Source organism: Engraulis encrasicolus, chromosome 1 (assembly GCF_034702125.1).
Source record: "Engraulis encrasicolus isolate BLACKSEA-1 chromosome 1, IST_EnEncr_1.0, whole genome shotgun sequence".
Classification (NCBI taxonomy): Eukaryota; Metazoa; Chordata; class Actinopteri; order Clupeiformes; family Engraulidae; genus Engraulis; species Engraulis encrasicolus.
Window position 1 is genome coordinate 20,693,156 of NC_085857.1, and position 15,396 is coordinate 20,708,551.

The 15,396-nt window shown below is 39.5% G+C and overlaps 2 protein-coding genes across 2 annotated transcripts in view; one reads left to right on the forward strand and one right to left on the reverse strand.

The window, feature by feature from the left end:
* The window catches only part of gpr179 (G protein-coupled receptor 179), a 440,981-nt gene that overhangs the window by 202,783 nt on the left and 222,802 nt on the right, over window positions 1-15,396 (reverse strand). The gene's annotated exons all lie outside the window — the stretch shown is intronic.
* On the forward strand, window positions 13,104-14,570 carry LOC134445207 (uncharacterized). The gene is made up of 4 exons (XM_063194288.1): window positions 13,104-13,207; window positions 13,534-13,816; window positions 14,030-14,341; window positions 14,445-14,570. The coding sequence occupies exons 1-4, from the start codon at window positions 13,119-13,121 to the stop codon at window positions 14,568-14,570; spliced, it is 810 nt and encodes a 269-aa protein (XP_063050358.1). The 5' UTR covers window positions 13,104-13,118.

The following is a 15,396-nucleotide window of genomic DNA, read 5'->3' on the forward strand; positions in this document are numbered from 1 at the left end:
CCACACTAAAGCTAGCTAACTTTTATCAAAAGAGTGTCACCAGGAGTGAAAAAACAAGCGGTATCAGAGCTTGGTTAGAAATTTCCGAAGTCTCGTACCAGTAAGGTTTGTGGTAGGTTGCTGTGGGTTACCATGGATACGGCTCGTGAAAGATCCCTTCTGTAGTCTGCCAGTTTTCCGGGTTACGCATGTGATAGCAACATCGTATTTATGTTGGCGCTTGACACAGGAACGGTCAATCATGTCATCCCCACAGCCTATTTTTAATACCCTCGTCAGTTTGCGGGAGTTCGCTAGTGATTGCACACACACCTTATTTGACACAGGTCCCCATTCATTTTTAATCGCAAAGGGAACCAAAACTTAGTATTGCCAGATGTGACTGATCAAATCCCGCCCAAAAGGTTCTCAAAATACGCTATATTATGCCCAATTTGAAGAAATTACATTGACTTATGGGCATACAATGACAGGAAAAATGCCAAAGGGTCGATTTTTCCCGGTTTTACCCGCAGACGGTAACCGCCCAATCTGGCAACACTAACAGGTTAATACTTGAATCTCTATGGTACTTAGGAGCTCTATTTCATGGATAGTTAATTTTGCTGGCAGTGAAGTTTCCCCTGGGAGCTGCCTTCGCTTCTTTCAATATTGCATAATTCTACTAGCCTGGCGAGCCAGACCTGTACAGCAAAAAGCTGTAGGCCTACAAGGGTCTGGGCGAGCTCGGAGAGAGTGTGGGCGGGATAAACGATTGTCTATCAAAATGCCTTGGCACTCAACGCCATGCAATAGGATGGTGGAACAACCAATCCCCACACAGTTCTGTGTAACGTCACAGATGTCTTTCAGAACGCACACGCAACACGGCCCTTTGTAGCTGAAGCGGCAACTTCGTACCTTCATAGGAGTGAATGCGTGTGATCACCACAGCCACAAACAAGTTTCCTAATAAATCGTGTTTTCGCTTACACAGCTCAAAAATGCCTCGTTTTCAACCACATGGCCCTCCTTGATCAACCAGCGAAATGTTGAGCAATTTGGGGCTTGTTAAATGGTTATATTTATGATTGTTGTCAACATGGCATGTTCAGTGTTAGCTAGCTACCTGTATACCGTACCCATAGAACTAATACAAGGCTGGATACCTAGCTCTGTGTTATTGACGACAGGTTGGCTAGCCACTAGCTCGGTAGACTAGGTGTCATTCCCATCTATTTAGTAAGCTACTCAAAGACTTTCAAAGCTCCCAAATGTCTCGTTTTTTAATGGCATGTGTCTTATTAGACATTGGGGCAGCAATTTCATTCTACAACCACAATAGTGGTCTGATAATAGCGTGTGACTATCTGGTTCTGTAAAATGCTCAAATTAGCTTACCGAGCTAGCTTAAAACATCGAATGATGAAATGGTAATGTGTAGGTATTAGTGATCTATTTGTGTACGATGAGTTCATGGTGTATGTTTACATCAGTCCATGTCAGCCACGAATTGTTTTATCATCCAGGCTTTTTAAATTACCGGTAAGTAAAAACTTTCATGCTGTAAGTAGCACGGACGGCCGCCATGTTTCTTCTTAGAAAGTTTTCTGTGTTTACTAGGTAGCCCGGCCCCCCATCTCGCTCCTCGCGATATGATTGGCCCTGTCATCGAATAACTTTCAGCCTCGCAAAACGACCGGGGTCCGCTAGACTGCCCCCGGGAGCAAATTCAATTTGCGGTCGCTAGGGGCGTCTAGATTTCTAGGCTATAATTCTACTGCATTTTGCGCGTTAAGTAGTAATGATGAGGTGGACTGTGTCGAAGTTTTGAGACAACATTTCTTCATTAATATTTACAATTGAAGAGTTCAGATGCAAAACCCCCTAAGTGCCTTTTCAGAAAATAATCTTAATTCATTTTTATTTAATACAAAGCTATCTAAATTGCATATTTTTTTAATTTTATTTATGTAATATAACTATTTATGGATATTATCAAGTACATGAATATAAACCAAACCAACAACAGGGTTCTCTAAAAATATAAAAGTGCAGGTCTTCAGAAATGGAGTTAGGGGGTTTTGCATCTGAACTCTTCAATTATTTATTGGAAATTAACAGATAATATCTTGTATGTAAACTAGCTTCATTTTACTCTTAACTGTGGTTCTGTGACTGTGTTGGGGTTTCTGTGTATTTCTGGGGCCTAGCTGAGTCCAGAGGACAGCTGCCCTGTCGTAAAACCTAGCTACAGAGGTGTCGATTGTCACACAGTCACTTGGGCTGAAGTTAGTGAGTTGGTTATCAGGAGTGACCATTTCCTTAATTGACTTAGTCAGTTAGAGGCTGAGCTGACCATGTCTGAATGTATTCTGGTATATTCTTGAGGCACTGATGTTTTGACCATGTTTGTAAGATGTAATACACTTGTGGGGTTTAAATACTGTTCTCAGATGCAGCTCAAGAGAACGGTTGAGAGAGAGCTGGGGAGAGAGCCTTGGGGATAGGGTGCTTGCTGGCACACTGGGGCCTTTTGCCCTGGTGCTAGCAGGTCGCTATGCTATGCTATTGGGACACATGGGGCATTTGGCCACCATGGTTAGGAACTTGGGTTATGCTATGGGTAACTGTAATAACATAGTTACTATGCTCTCTCACTTGCAATGTACAATAAATTGGTAATCTCTTGGCAAATGGACTTCTTCTCCTGAGTGACTTTATGGCTGCTTCCTTCACTGTTCTCCTGCACAAAGATGGGTAATGTATGCTTATGACTGATTGGGTCCAATTAACTAAATAATAACTAAGTATGTAATAGTGATAACAATAATATAAGTACTTAGGTATTAATTGGTAAATAGGTAAACATACACGAGTCAGATAGCAGAAGATGGTTATCCTTGCGTAACAGGCAATAACCCAGATTAAGTCTTATTAATTAAATTGGGTTATGGACTATTTTATTGGCCCAGCTAATAATCTTAATTAGCAATGTGGGTTAATTAATAAAAAAGTTACAACATATTTGGCGAGCCTGCCAGGAGAGTTTATTAGATAATTTGAATAATTTTGGATAATAATTTTGTTCAGAAATTGTTTAATGGTCTATCTCAAAAGTTCCTAGCGATCTATCTGTTTGTTTTCAGTAAAGTGCTTTCCTGGATTGATGAGTGGAGTTCATATGTTTACCATACAGTTTAAATTGTGATTTGACTGATTTTTGTGAGTTATCAAGTGGCTTAATTATTTCTTATCAGTATTGCAGAGATTTTCAAGGTCTGTGGTGTTTCCTGCCATGGGGGAGGCCACTGGAGCTGTGACATCAGTTGACCATGTGACTAAGGGCCATTTGTGGTCATTTCCAAGATGGCGGCTGAAGCAAGTAGGACAGAGAGCACATGTCAGCTGCTGCTAGAAAATGCATTTAAAGATGCAATTTGCCTTCTGACACGACACATAACATGAGGAAGATAAGTATAGTTTGACTAATGGTTTTGATAAGTTATTTCTGTGTATTTGATGTATTTATTGAGGAATTTAGAGGATGTGGCATGGGCAGTGAAGACACGCATGCACAAGTCTAATGAAGTTTTAAGGTGTTTTATTTTAAGTTGCGGTGTAGGTTAAAAGAACTGTTATAATACTACTTGTTTAGTGTTGTTTAGTGTTGTTATTAAGGTTAAGATCTAAATTTGTGGAGTATTCTGTCTCTCTTTGAAGCTGTATTGGCCGCATGGCAAGGCTTGTGAGCTATTCATAGCTGCGGCCTAGCATTTGACACCCACATGTGAAAAGCTCTATCACAGACACTGTTGGGAGATATGTTTAGTGTAAGTCTTTAATACTGAAAATCTGCCAAATTACAATTTCTCTTTACACACGTATTCATTTCTGGTTGGAAATTTAATGGGCTATAGTCACGTGCATATTTAATGGGGTAATTCGGAAATTAATAGATTTATTTCTAGATTAATCAATTTAAGGAGTCTTTGTGCAAAAGAACAAGGAACAGAAGGAATGCCACGGAGAAAGTGCCATTGGGTCATTGCAAGTTTGTAAGTATGAATTTTATCTCTATTTGACTAAATTTTAGTTGGGTAGTGTGTTTTAAGAATATTCTAGTTTATTTGAGTACTGGGGAGGTTTACGACCTTTTACGACAGCTGTTGCCAGCTTGTCTATAGTCTATTCTGCAGGCAGAATGGCTGTGTGCAAGCTATTTAAAAATGGCCGCTTCCTAGGCCTGGGAGGGTGTCATATTAATTTTAAGGGCAGAGTTGTCAAACAGACATAGAATATAAGTGAATGAGTTTCTGAATGTGTGAGTGAATGGATGTTTAGTGTTATTATACAATACATTATTAATCATAGAATCAGTTTATGGAAATTAATATGCAAACATTGGAGTTGGTTACTACAGTAACAAGCACAAACACTATAGTCATGACACAGAACGCATATGTACATACATAGAATACACACATATACAAAATGGAAAGCTCAGAAGTTTAAAGAAAGAGACTAGGTGCACTTTGCCAATGGTGTAAAATGTAACATTGAATTTTGTTCCTCCGTATGAGTTTTAACTTAAAAGGTAAAATTAATTATGGAGAAGTTTAACTTGCTTTCCACTATGGTTAAGTGTACCACATCATAGGAATATAACGAAAGCTGAGCTACACACTGTATTCCCCAACAGTACTATGAACTAGAAAAGTTTACGCTGTAGTACTCAATATTGCAAAAATGTCCAGATGACATACACATTTTAGGTGTTCTCAACAGGTTTTCAGGTACCAATAAATTAACTCTGGTTGGCATTGTGTTTTTAAGTACAACTGACATCCTAACACAATGTCTTTGAGTTTGTAAATTAGAACTCTATCTGGCATATGAGTGGTTAGATGTATTGGCAATAGCTGAGGCGACCATGGAGTAGTGGTTAAACAGCTGGTCTTCAACCTCAAACGTTGCAAGTTCAAGCCCCAGCATGGAGATAACCTTACCTATTTCCATACTTCCTGGAACATGGTATGAAAATGTTCAGATGGCCACCAGACCCATGACTCCAGCTTTAATTAGCAATATTTTTCACATTTAATTTCGAGACAAGACAATGTTTGAGCTGCTGTGGTCTGGATAGGGGAATGGCCACAAGATCAGAGGTTTTGCAGGTTTGAATCCTATATCTGACATATGAGACTATGGATGTCAGCATGCTGTGCTTGGGCAGTCATGGACTAACAGTTAAGCAGTTGGCCTCAAAACATGATGGTTTCAAGTTCAATTCTCAGCACGGGTTGTTTGTTAAAAAAAAAAAATCACATTTAAACATTGTTGTTTTGGTATGATGTCAGTTGGCCGGATTTGAAGTGGAAAGTATGTGTGAAACACATTTGACTGTTAATTACGAGTAAGTCCAATACTTTCTAACAAACAGGTCTAACTTTCTACAAATCCAAATCCTGCAGTTGAGTGGTGTAGGGGATAGTCTTCTGCATGTAGTCATGTTGGCATGTCCTTATCTTGAGGTTGAGAGTTCGAATCCTAAGGCTGGGTCACTCACTTTTTTGGTTGTTTTAGATGTTTTTTTTTTAATTATGTACCAGCTTCTGCTTTGTGTAAAGAAGAACCCATTCATGTCTGAACCATAGAAACCCTATTTTATTAAAATGTAACATAAAATACAAACTTCTCTAAAAATGGTGAATCTGTCAATGGGGGATAGATTTACTCAACACCATGTGACCATCAAACCACAACTGACAACTTGGCATGGAAACATGTGTCTATCAACCTCACTTCAAGGTAAGAAAAGACCCATAAAAGTGTGTTGGTGTGTATGTGTAGTAGTTTACTATGTTGCTGTGTGTGACCTTAGGTGCTCTTGATGCTACACTGTGTGTATGTTATGTTAGCAACTTAGCTTAGAATGTTAGCTACTGCTAGTTAGGCTAGCACTGTGTAGGCCTTTCAAATCTTTTTCTTGTATCATACTTCTGCAGTGTATATGCAAGTGATGTGTTGCATTTTCATGATGACATATTGCACATTGAACTTCTGTATAAATCATTGTAGCAAACCCAGTGATCATGCTGTAGAGGCCTAATCCAACAAGTCCTCATGAAAGCCTTACTTATTTGGTCTATTTATGCTCCACAGGCAGCCGATATGGGACCACCAGAACCCTATGATCCATCAGCTCTACTCAACACTCCAAAGGATAAACAACTGACTGTGTTGTGAAGTATGACACTATTTTGGGAGAAATGTTATTGTAAGTTAGGCTATATGGATCTCCTTCAGCCACCAACTCCTAATAAAAGATTCAGAAATGGACAACAAATAAATGACTAAATTGCCTAATGTGTTGAGGTTGATTATTTGTAATATATTGACTGTTGACTGAAGGCTATAGACTGGGTCTAAATTTTAGAACAGATTGTTGTGTATTGTATGATTGTTGTGTTATTGTCTACTGTTTTTGTTTGTCAACCACATGGAACAAAATAAAAAAAAACTTGATATAAAGCATTGTTCACGTTTGTGGAATTAAAGCTCATGTTATATTTGGTTTAAACAGAGGGGTGGTAGCCTAGTGCATTAGTATAAACCAATCAATAAACCAACCAAGACTTTTTTTGGCTCTAAAATGGGAAAACATAAAACTTTTGATTTTGAAATCAAAAACTTAGAGCCAATATAGCTAAACAATGCTGTGCTTGTTTACTTTAAAATTGTAACTCTCTGCTAAGTACTAATTGCATTGATTTTTGAACCATTCTAGAAATATTTATGTCAATGGAGCATGTTAGATCTTTGAGTAGCAGCTACTAAAACATTCAAGATTTTATTTTTTCTCATAACATTTGTTTTCACATAACATGTCTGATTTTATGTAAGACTTGCGTAAACGTTTTAGTTTTCAACTCAAATCTTTTGTGTAAACCATTGTTTCTGTGCATTTTAGAGTTTGGAGTACATACTTGACTTGGGCTGCTAAAAACTAAAAATCTAATTATGGAATTAATGTTTTCAATCTTTTCAGTCATTTCAAAGTTTTTGATCATCTTCTTAAAGATTTTTTGTCCTGCATATGCATGAATCTATGTAGTTTGTACGTAAAACATTTGATCACAAAACTAAAACTTTAACGGGAATAAGTTTCCACAAAAGTTTTGAGTTCGTTGAACATGTTGGGGTTTACAGTGCATGTATCATACACAAGTACATACATACATACATATTCATGGGGTTAAGTGTTATCTTGAATGATTGAATCTGCAGATTGATTGGGTATTTCTTCTGTCAACTGTTTAGTGTTCTGTTCCTGTGGTCAACAATGGTACTACTGTTGTTTAATCAATATTGATGAAGTGGTGTTATGTTGACTACAGGAATAGATTTTAAGTTGAGCCTAAGCTTTCCTTTTCAGTTGCACAGACGGGTCCCTTGAAATGTGCAGACATTCATCATACTGGATCTGGAATGACCACCAGTCCTGGGTCTTTGCCTCTCTGAACTTCTTTCTGTTGTGTCCTAAATTGGGGGTATAGAAAAAAGTGGAAAAAGTGAAGTAATGCTAGCCTATACAACAAAAGATGGATATGAACGCGCCGGTATCCTACCAATTTGGCTGTGTGAAAGCGGGGATTGCGATTGCTAGGGGTTCCACTCCACAGTATAAAATAAGACTCTAATAAGCTGTTATAATTCTCAAAGTAAGTTCACTTGGTCCTGGGCTATTCTGTGTACATCGTGCGCTGACTACCCCAGTACAGAGTGTATTTTGGTAGGCAACTTTGTGGTATTGTATAGGTTTATTTTGAGTTATGGTAATATAATACATATATATTATGAAACAACAAAGACTCTATTTTTTATTGTGGAGTGATATAACTCGTAGAAGTGGGAAGCCACTGGGAAAATTAGGTAAGACGGACGTGGCCACGGTTCGCAGAAATGAAATTGGTAAGCGGGAGAGCGGTGTTGGCAGCACATCGTTTAGTCGGATGTCTTAGGGACATGGATTTTTGGGCGAGTGAAGCTGCAGTCGCAGTGGATGAGGTTTAGAATCATTCAATGTGGTCAGGAAGCTGACACAGGTCAACTCTTAGTTGAGTTGTCTCTGTCGATGAAGAGTTGTTCAGAAAAGTAAACATCTATTGATTGACCATTTCAGTGTTTGTGATCTTTCTCTCATCTTGTGGCAGGAGTTGCAAATCTTGTTACAGGGTGCTGGGCCATGATGACTGAGGGTGCTTGAGTGAGTGTCTTGTCTTGTCACCTGGTGTTGGTAAGTTTGAGTGAGTGAGTGGGCCTATAGAGAAAGACTAGTGAGTGCTTGTTGAATGAAGGCAATGGAGTCTTCCATTGTGGTGAGTGTATATGTCTGTTGTTTGTTAAGTAACTTAAAATTAGAAAATCTTAAGAAAAATGGTAACTTGAAAAACTAGAAACATGGAGAAATACAGTAACACATAGACTAAACACATTGAGTCTATTTAACTTTTTAGTTTATTTCCGTTATGGGGGTTTGGTTTGTTTTATTTCTTTAAAGGTTTAATTTCAGTTTGGAACATCACCTTCAATGTTTGGGTTTTATTTTTGAGTCACTGCTATTGATAGCTGTAATTATTCTCTTAACATTACTAAGTGGAGTCTTTTTAGCAGTTGTAATAACAGATGTTATAACCAGAGATGTGTGTGTGTCTCTCCCTTTCAGTAGCTAAAGATGGCGCTTTACGACCTGTCGTAAACGGACACTGCTTGCAGGGGCATGGAGTGACTGGTCAGACAGAGAGAGTGAGATAAGGTTGCGTGAGTAGAAACCACTTTGAGACTGTAGGAGTTTAAAGTAATGCTTTAGAGCAGTGACTCATTCTCATTCTAAGTTTAACTTTTCATTTTTAGTTTCATTTCCATTCTTATTTTATTTTAATTTCATTTTTCAGTTTATTTATTTTGGGGGTTTGAGTTGTTTTGCCCACAAGGGTAATTGGTTTATTTTACTACTTAGAACTGACCACATGTTGATACATTTGCACACGAGTATACTTAAGTCAAGGTTAAATATCAAGCATAAAGACTGAAGTTAGTTGACATTTAGGACATGTAGTCATATCTGACATTACTGATAACATACAAGTACACTTTAGGATTTTATTTACAGATATTTTCATTTCATTTTTGGTTTTACGTTAAGTTTATTTTTATTTCTTTTGGGGTTTTATTTTATTTTGGGGAATTTATTTTGGTTAAAGTTAACGTTGGAGACTTGGAGTTTAATACCGTAAGCGTGCGAAGCATTCGTGAGATTGCATTAGGCACTAAGTACCTCTCAGATATGAGAAGTTGACCTGTTCCACAGAAAATAATTCTATTCTCTGTGGAAGGGGGGTAGAGTGTAGAATTTTAAATTATTTTGCCAAAAGAAGTGTTATAGGTCATGAACAAGTTCACTAGAATGCACCATACATGCATACAACATCATATAGGATGAGGAGAAGTGTATACACTGATTGTTGAAAGTGGTGAAATAATTTGGGTGTGTGCTAACATTGGTTTGTAGTTACAGGTGGAAATTGAGGAGTGGTCGAAGAGGAGAAACATCATTATGGAAGGTTGCCAGTGGATGATCTCTCTGCCTCTCTGGGAATCTCTCTCAAGGACTGAGCTGTCTCTCAATTGAGGGAAAGTTCAAAATGGACAGTTGGACTGAGGTCATCAAAAGGGTTGTCTCTGCTGAGATGATCTGTTGCTGTTTCCGGAGGATCAACGAGTGTCGTTTTGGAAGTTTTGTGGACTAAGGTGTTTATTTCTGATTGAAAGTGGACTGAGTTGTTTCAAGTGACAAAGGGGCGTCAGGAGACGTTCCAGGAGTTTCGATGGACAGAGTTCAAGGAGCTGAGGTCAGTTGGACCTGATGGCAGGTGTGGGCAAGAATGCCAGGACTGAATCTTGCCAGCTAGAGAAAGGCTGGAGGAGTGCAAAGAGTCGCTGAAAGTTTGCCACAGTGCCATGCAGGCAAGGAGCTGATGCCAGCATCCACGGACTGGTGCCAAAGAAATGTACCAGAGATCGTCGAAAGATTGCTGAAAGACTGAGTTGAACGGTACTGGAGTTGTAGGGGGTGTCTCGTGATACCTTCTCCGCAAGGGGCTCGGCCGAGTGTTTCCAAGGCTCGGACAGTCCTCATCTGGAGGGGTGCTATGGACACATGCAAAGACTGGATCTGACGGAGCAACGACAGCTGCCCATAAGGGTAGACACACGGACTGAGTGAGTTTGCTGTTTCCAACAGGTTTCACTGGAGAGAGACACAGAGCGATGGGCAAGAGAGAGAGAGAGAGACTGGTCTGGCAACAACAACAACAACAACCAGGCGTCATGGACATTATGGACATTAGTTAGTGACCACTTCTGCAAGTAAGACAGGTTAGGGGTATACTGCACACCATATTATTTCATTGATTTCATCTTCTGATTATTTCATTGATTTCATTTGCTGATTATTTTATTATTTTCAGAAAGTGTCTGATTTCAGGTTTTGAAGTGAAGTGCATACAGTTGCATTCAACATTTAGTGAGGTACATACTGATTCTGATTTTACAGGGGTAAATTCATTAAAGGCCGTCACGCCACACACAAATGGTTGGAGAAAATATTCACATGGGTTTGCAAACAGTGGGTGGTTCAATAAAGGGGCCATTCATGATTTCTTTGGGAAAAGTTTGGGTTAACGAGAGTGTCAACTTTGAAGGAAGTTTATTATATTTTATATTTTATTGACTGTTGTACATTTTAGTGCTCAAAAGGTTTCATGCAGAATATTAATGAAAAAATGGTTTTAAGGTTTAAAATTCGGTTTAAATTTCAAAAGGGGCGTTATGTCGAAGTTTTGAGACAACATTTCTTCATTAATATTTACAATTATTTATTGGAAATTAACAGATAATATCTTGTATGTAAACTAGCTTCATTTTACTCTTAACTGTGGTTCTGTGACTGTGTTGGGGTTTCTGTGTATTTCTGGGGCCTAGCTGAGTCCAGAGGACAGCTGCCCTGTCGTAAAACCTAGCTACAGAGGTGTCGATTGTCACACAGCCACTTGGGCTGAAGTTAGTGAGTTGGTTATCAGGAGTGACCATTTCCTTATTTGACTTAGTCAGTTAGAGGCTGAGCTGACCATGTCTGAATGTATTCTGGTATATTCTTGAGGCACTGATGTTTTGACCATGTTTGTAAGATGTAATACACTTGTGGGGTTTAAATACTGTTCTCAGATGCAGCTCAAGAGAACGGTTGAGAGAGAGCTGGGGAGAGAGCCTTGGGGATAGGGTGCTTGCTGGCACACTGGGGCCTTTTGCCCTGGTGCTAGCAGGTCGCTATGCTATGCTATTGGGACACATGGGGCATTTGGCCACCATGGTTAGGAACTTGGGTTATGCTATGGGTAACTGTAATAACATAGTTACTATGCTCTCTCACTTGCAATGTACAATAAATTGGTAATCTCTTGGCAAATGGACTTCTTCTCCTGAGTGACTTTATGGCTGCTTCCTTCACTGTTCTCCTGCACAAAGATGGGTAATGTATGCTTATGACTGATTGGGTCCAATTAACTAAATAATAACTAAGTATGTAATAGTGATAACAATAATATAAGTACTTAGGTATTAATTGGTAAATAGGTAAACATACACGAGTCAGATAGCAGAAGATGGTTATCCTTGCGTAACAGGCAATAACCCAGATTAAGTCTTATTAATTAAATTGGGTTATGGACTATTTTATTGGCCCAGCTAATAATCTTAATTAGCAATGTGGGTTAATTAATAAAAAAGTTACAACAGTCAATGTGCTATGTTCCCGCTGTGCGTCAACAGAGGTTAATACTCTGATGGCTTGTTTTAAAGTTAACTAGGCTTCGTTGTCTCGGGATTGTCCCCCCCCTCATCCCCCACCACCATATCTGCAACTGAACATTCCATCTGCACTACTATATTTGTGACTGAACTTTCAACCTGCACTAACTCAAAACATGCACACACACACACACACACACAAACACACACACACACACACAAGCACACTGCACTTTCTGCACTAAACCCAAACATACACACACTGACACACAACTCACACACACACACGAACACACACACAGACGCACACCGCACCTTCTACCTGCACTAAACACACACACACACACACACAAGCACACTGCACTTTCTGCACTAAACCCAAACATACACACACTGACACACAACTTACACACACACTCACATACACACACACACACGAACACAGACGCACACTGCACCTTCTACCTGCACTAAACACACACACACACACACACACACACACACACACACTGCTGCTGGTGTACTTGATAGACCTTTTTAATATTTATTTTTCTTCAAAATGCTACTATTACTATGTCAGAACGCTATAAAGGACTCTTTAGGAAAAGCACAAAAGCACAACAATTACCTCTTAATCTATGTTCTCTACAAGTCTTCTGTTGTCCAGTCTTGCACTTTACAGTATTTCCCTACTGCTTGAACACTATAGGCTGATGCTCAGACCAAAACAGCATATTGTTAAGTTGTTGGTAACATAACTGAAACACAGCTGTCGGTACCTTAAACTAAATTTCTGCTTAACACTGTAGTAGCAATTCAGCAACACACATTTTGATTTATGCTACACACTTGCTCATGGTCACTGCACACTTTCCCCTTCATAAGACACTCCATTCAAAAATGAACACTCATCATATCATTGGGAAAACACATATGTTCAAAACATAAAACACACTGAGGGATTGACTAAACATTGGCACACACCTGAAAATACTTAGGCCTACCTTTAAAATTGAACACCAATTAGTCAGCCTTAAAAAGGCCCCAGTTAAAGCCTTTTTGTGTAGGCCCTACTTTGTAAACATGGATGCAGGGAGAGCTCGTGGCAGAGTAAGAGTTAGAGGAGGAGGACGAGGACGAGGACGAGGACGAGGAAGAGGACAATTGAGAGGAGGACATAGAGTGAGAGGTCAGCTACGCAATGTCATAACTGATGATATTAGGGCAACATTGGTGGACCATGTGGTTACTGTAACCATGGTTTGACAATGAGAGAGGCTGGGCTGAGAGTACACCCGAACCTCAGCCGGTTCACAGTGGCCTCTGTCATCCGGACATTCCGACTGGAAACAGGTATGTGTTTGATTCTCCTCTGACGTAAAAAGCATCTACAGTAATGAATTGTGTAGTATTATACTGTATTACCACACAGCCATATCACATACTTACTGTAAGCTAAAGTGCTGCACTGTGACTGATTGATCTTTTTGAACAAAGGTGGTCTTTTTGTAATATGTACAGTACAGTATAGGACAGGACAGGACAGTAAGGTAGAGTACAGTACAGTACAGTAGAGTACACTATAGTAATGTACAGTACAGTGTAGTACTGTGTTACAATAATGTAAAAGAATTGTAAAAACATAATAATTTATATGTAATACTTGTCTGCATATTTCTGTAGAATGACCAGAAGACCAAATAGAGGTGGGCGCCAACAGCTCTTCAGTCCTCAACAGGAGATTGAAGTAGTCAATATTGTGAGGGCCAACAATGCCATCCGTCTCCACCAGATAAGACACGAGATTCTAGCTGACCAAGGAACGTTTCACAATGTAAATCAAGTCAGTGTTTCTACAATCCAACGCATCTTGGTGAAGCACAATGTTTCAATGAAACAGTTATACAGAGTCCCATTCGAAAGGAATGAGGACCGGGTGAAGGAACTTCGCCATGCATATGTACAGGTAAATATTGTTAGCCCTTACATTTCCAGTATACTGTGATAAAGAATGTCCCCTGACAGTTGAATTTAGATCTGTGCAGTGCCTTATAGGTACATTCATAAAGTTGTGGAGAGTTAGGTGGAGTGGAATGGTTCTATTGTGTAGATGTGTGCTTTGAGTAATGCCATTCATAATGTTACACTACTATTTACAGTACTGTATCTTTTCTCATAGAGAATCATGGACATGGATGGGGCCGACCAAATGCATGAATTCATTTTCATTGATGAGGCCGGATTCAACTTAACGAAGATGAGACGTCGGGGGCGCAATATAATTGGGCAAAGGGCAATTGTGCATGGCCCTGGGCAGCGTGGTGGAAACATCACACTATGTGCTGCCATAAGTTTCAGGGGGTTGCTTCATCACCATTCAAAAATAGGCGCATATAACACCCAACACATCATTGCCTTTTTAGATGCGCTTCATTTCACAGTTGTGCAGGACAGACCAGACCAGCCCAGGTTTGTTGTAATCTGGGACAACGCAAGTTTCCACCGGGCTGCTCTGGTCCGTGACTGGTTCAACAATCACAATCATTTCAATGTCATGTACTTGCCCCCTTACTCGCCATTTCTTAATCCAATAGAGGAGTTTTTCTCCGCCTGGAGATGGCGCGTGTATGACCGTCAGCCACACGCCCGTCAGCCTCTTCTGCAGGCAATGGAACAGGCCTGCGGTGACATTGATGTACAATCAATTCAGGCATGGATAAGGCACTCCAGAGCCCATTTCCCCCGATGCTTGGCAAGGGAGGATATTGCCTGCGATGTAGATGAGGTTATGTGGCCAGACCCAAATAGAAGGCAGAATCCCTAACTATTTTGTAATGCTTCTGTAATGTAGGCCTGCTATGGTTTTGTTTTTGGAGTGATTTTTTGTTGTAAAGTAGGCCTGCACTTGTTGTATTTCGTCATGATTTTTATTTTGTTTGAGTTTTTTTACAGACTTGTGGAGTCTACGTATTTCAGGTTTTTTTTGTTATGTGCCTATTTGCTTCGTGGAATTGAATAAAACACTGAACCTGAAAGAGTGTATTGTCTTGTGTAAAGTAGACTGGTGTTTTACAGCTGAGCTGAAATGTGTTGTCATTTGGTGCTAGTGTGTGTGCTTTGTAACCAGAGTTACATTTTAGCAGAAGATTGTAAGGTTTTTATCGTAAAGTTTAGGTTTTGGTAGAAGAGATTCATGTTGGCATATATGTGTAGGGTTTATCTCCAAGTGTTGAGAGTAATTGGCTTGTGTGTAGAGTTTTGAATCTATGAGCCAAATTTTGCAAATTGTGTGCAAGCAGTAGGCAAATACTGTAAATGTCTGTATGAGCACTGTCTATGTCCATACTGTCTTAAGTCCATGTATAAGTACTGTCTATGTCTATACTGTCTATGTCCTTACCTAGATTAGTCTATGTCTGTATGGGAAAGCAAGAAATGTAATTTCAAATTCTTTGTATGACCAGTGCATGTAAAGAAATTGACAATAAAACCTACTTGATTGGAGCTCGTCAGCTGGTCGCTAACTGTTGCACATTGCTTTTAATA

What these genes read in the sequence shown, in the direction of transcription:
- LOC134445207 (XM_063194288.1), top strand. Translation starts at nt 13,119, where the DNA reads ATGAGAGAGGCTGGGCTGAGAGTACACCCGAACCTCAGCCGGTTCACA. An exon ending in TTCCGACTGGAAACAGGTAT is followed by an intron (nt 13,208 to 13,533) that starts GTGTTTGATTCT and finishes ATATTTCTGTAG; the next exon opens with AATGACCAGAAGACCAAATA. An exon ending in TTCGCCATGCATATGTACAG is followed by an intron (nt 13,817 to 14,029) that starts GTAAATATTGTT and finishes CTTTTCTCATAG; the next exon opens with AGAATCATGGACATGGATGG.